A 3306-nucleotide genomic window follows, 5' to 3' on the forward strand; every position below is an offset into this window, starting at 1 on the left:
ATCTATCTATCTATCTATCTATCTATCTATCTATCTATCTATCTATCTATCTATCTATCTATCTATCTATCTATCTATCTATCTATCTATCATCAGCATTTTGTGATGGTTTTGTCTGTAAATGTTTTTTAATAAATAAACTTATATTTTAACTCAATATTAATCTATCTAGTTATCTTTTTAATATAATCTTAACAAAAAAGGAGATGAACAGACCCGTACAAAAATCTATTATCTTTCACTGTTTTCTTATATATTATATAGTATAGTAAACTTTTCTTTAAATGTTTATTTTGGCTAGTATATATTTATATAAAGTCATTGCTGTGAAGGCTGATATTATATTCAAACTTATGTCTTACTAATATCTGCAAAAGCTTGTGAATTTTTCAACCTGAAAGCATCTGTGGGCAGTAATTGTCCACAAAGCTGAAAGGCTTCATCCAGCTTACGGGACACCTCCTCGCCGGCTTCGTCATCAGAACTCATGTCCTCTATGCAGGTCATCAGCTCGGACAGGCGCTGGCGAAGGACAGTCTTCGACCTGGAGCTCTGGGATGCAGAGCTGCTTGCGCTGTCTGACCGTAAACGTGGACTGTCTGGTAAAAGGTCCATTTTGAAGCAAAAACAAAGACTCTTCCTAGTGGCTTAGGGAATCCGTTTTGTATTTTAGGAAAATATAAAAAATAAAAGATTTAGTGCTTCCCATACGAAAGATCCAGTGAAATAAAGCTCCGTTTTAGTTGACCTGGTTGCAACCATTTGATGTGAGAGGCCTCCTCTCTGCTCAGCCGGCTGGAAATAATACAAACTTGTTGTTTTTAGCCTCAGTCACACTTTCAGCTTCTGTTAAAAATAATAAAGTAAGACCAGAATGAGAAGTATATGTGGAGGCTGATGTCGCCTTCGTTGTCCTGTGTGGTCCTGCAGGAATGCAGTTCAGTTTAACAGAGCAGCAGGGTCGACTGAGGAATGTTGGCAACTTGGACCCAGATTTGGTGTGTAATCGCAGGCAGGAGATAGCCATGTGAATGTGCAAAGGTTTGTTCCAGTGAGTTTGTGTGTATGCAGAGGCTAGAGGAGGAGGACCATAGGCTGATCCTCCATAAGTGAGAGTATTGTAGTAGGACTTAGGTAGGGCCCTAAGAGGTTTACTAGCAGCTTTCTCCCCATCAGCTGAGCACATCGAACAATGTCTGAAACCCCACAATTACACCCTGGCATTAGTAACCAGGGCAACAGCGAATTAGCCTTGTTTTGTCTGTTCAGTCCAGATTCTTCTTATGTAGGGAAAAGGTTATCTCTGTAAACCCAGAGAAAGGTGCAGATCACATGCCCTGTTAGACCTGTTGATGCCGGCTCGAGTTTTTAGAATAAAATTTCCAATTCTTTGACATTTAAAGTCAAGTAGTTACAGACCAGATTTGGAGTCAAACAATGATACATGGAAAATCAGTGCATAAATAAAAGATTAACTGGTTTAAAATTTTAAAATCACATAAAGGGAAATATTATATTTTCCTGATTTAAGCGACTATTAATCTAAAATCCTAAAGGTATTAATAATAGTCTAACTAAGTCATAGTCAATGAGTCAGATTTCCTTTAGGCAGCATTTCATACATCATAGTGTAACAAAAAAACTCCTTAGTTCCTTAGGTGGGCCACTGCATGGTGAAGAGGGCATTGGTAAGTCAAGTCCTAGGTATATATTTGAATTCTCACATAAACCAAAATGCACGCTAATGTGTCCCTTTGGGAGCCAAAATATGAGTTAAAGTGCCTTCTAAAGTGGTGAGAACATGCTTTATGTGACTTTTTTTCTTTCCTCCTCTGCCTCTGTGCATGCTAATGCTCATACAACCTAAGCTTATCTGGTAATTAAACTACACTGAGGTCATTGGCAACTGCCAGAAGTAAAAGAAACCTAAAATTGATGATTCAATAGTCTACAGACCTTGACCAATGCAATATTAATTAAAAACAGCTTTGAAACAGAACAACAGACTCCAGTCCAGCTGCAATGTATTAAAAACTCAGCAACATTATCCATTCAGCAAAGATGCCCAAATAAATGTTTTGGCATCCTGTTTACATTAGTATTTTAGCTGACATCCAGACAGGTGGAAGAAAATCTTTTTTAATAGGAAAAAGATGCTGCCACGTCATGCAACAGCGTCACATAAACTAACTTGTAAGTTCACCATCATCACAAGCTTCAGTTATTAATTTTTGATTATGTTTTCTTGAATTTTTTTTTTTTGGTACCTATCATTCCTCTATTAGTTTCCTTCATCCATCCTGTTTCTTTAAAATAACCATCAGAGAGAAAAGATCGAACATTGAAATATGCACTGCTTTTCTCACCTGTACTCATCTGTCCGACCATGTGTAAATCTCCCAGAGTTCATCTTTTGTCCTGCAGCTGCAAGTGAACACAGTCGTACAAACAGTAAAATAAAGAATGCACAAAACAAAAGCAGGTCATTGTTTTTTTTTTTTTAAGATTACGTGAAGCATATAGTCACACTAAAATGCATAGAAAAGGACAAAGCTAGCTGAGATGGTGACGCCTGATAGTCATTTCTGAAATGGCTTTGTGATCATATTTGATCATGTTGAGCTTAAGTCGCATTAAAATCACCTTGTAACAACAATTGCATAATGAGAGAAAGCTGGTGGACAATTTGGTGATTACATTCTGTATGGAGGACCTGGAAAGTCACTGAAAAAGAAAACCAGCCATCTTAAATTTAAACATGCATTTGAAAAGCATTTTCCAATTGTACATTTTCAAAATAAATTATTAAATAGGAATTGTATTTTCAAATCAAATTGTTAAATGGAGCGTTAAAAACCAAATTTCATAAAACTCATCATAAATACCTTTTACTAATTAAAAGGTTATTCCTTATTCCATTTCCACTTTCTTTATTAAATCTGGTCTTTGAGCACAGTGAAAACCAGTTTAACCAATCACAGTTGCTCCTCAGGTGTAACCAGCTGCCTCATTGGTCACTTTGTTAAGCAAATGTTGCAGCCTAACCAGTGAGATAGTTTAACTGGTAAGCAAAAAGAAAAGATTTCAATCTGGATTTGAAAATGCAAGTTGAGAAAGAAAATGTAATAGAGGATAACCTTTTTAAATGTGTGATTAGGAAAGGTAATAATAATCAGATTTAGAAATTGTACTTTCTACATTTCCATTCACAGGTAAGGTTGGAAAATACATTTTCAAAATCCAGTATTTATTAATGGATTAATAATTCACTTTAAAATGTCCAATTAGAAAATTCTTTTCAAATGA

General features: G+C 35.8%; 1 protein-coding gene across 1 annotated transcript in view; it reads right to left on the reverse strand.

Annotated features, from left to right (window-relative positions):
- Positions 1 to 1026, reverse strand: part of LOC107081300 (inositol polyphosphate 5-phosphatase K-like) — a gene marked incomplete at its 3' end in the record, with an annotated part of 2309 nt that extends 1283 nt beyond the window's left edge. Inside the window, exon 1 of the mRNA XM_015369498.1 lies at positions 395 to 1026. Coding sequence (XP_015224984.1) covers positions 395 to 615 — 221 coding nt within the window. The remainder of the gene's footprint in view (positions 1 to 394) is intronic.
- Between the last annotated feature and the right edge of the window lie 2280 nt (positions 1027 to 3306).

The sequence above is a fragment of the Cyprinodon variegatus genome, unplaced genomic scaffold (assembly GCF_000732505.1).
Source record: "Cyprinodon variegatus isolate N-32 unplaced genomic scaffold, C_variegatus-1.0 Scaffold3992, whole genome shotgun sequence".
Lineage (NCBI taxonomy): Eukaryota > Metazoa > Chordata > Actinopteri > Cyprinodontiformes > Cyprinodontidae > Cyprinodon > Cyprinodon variegatus.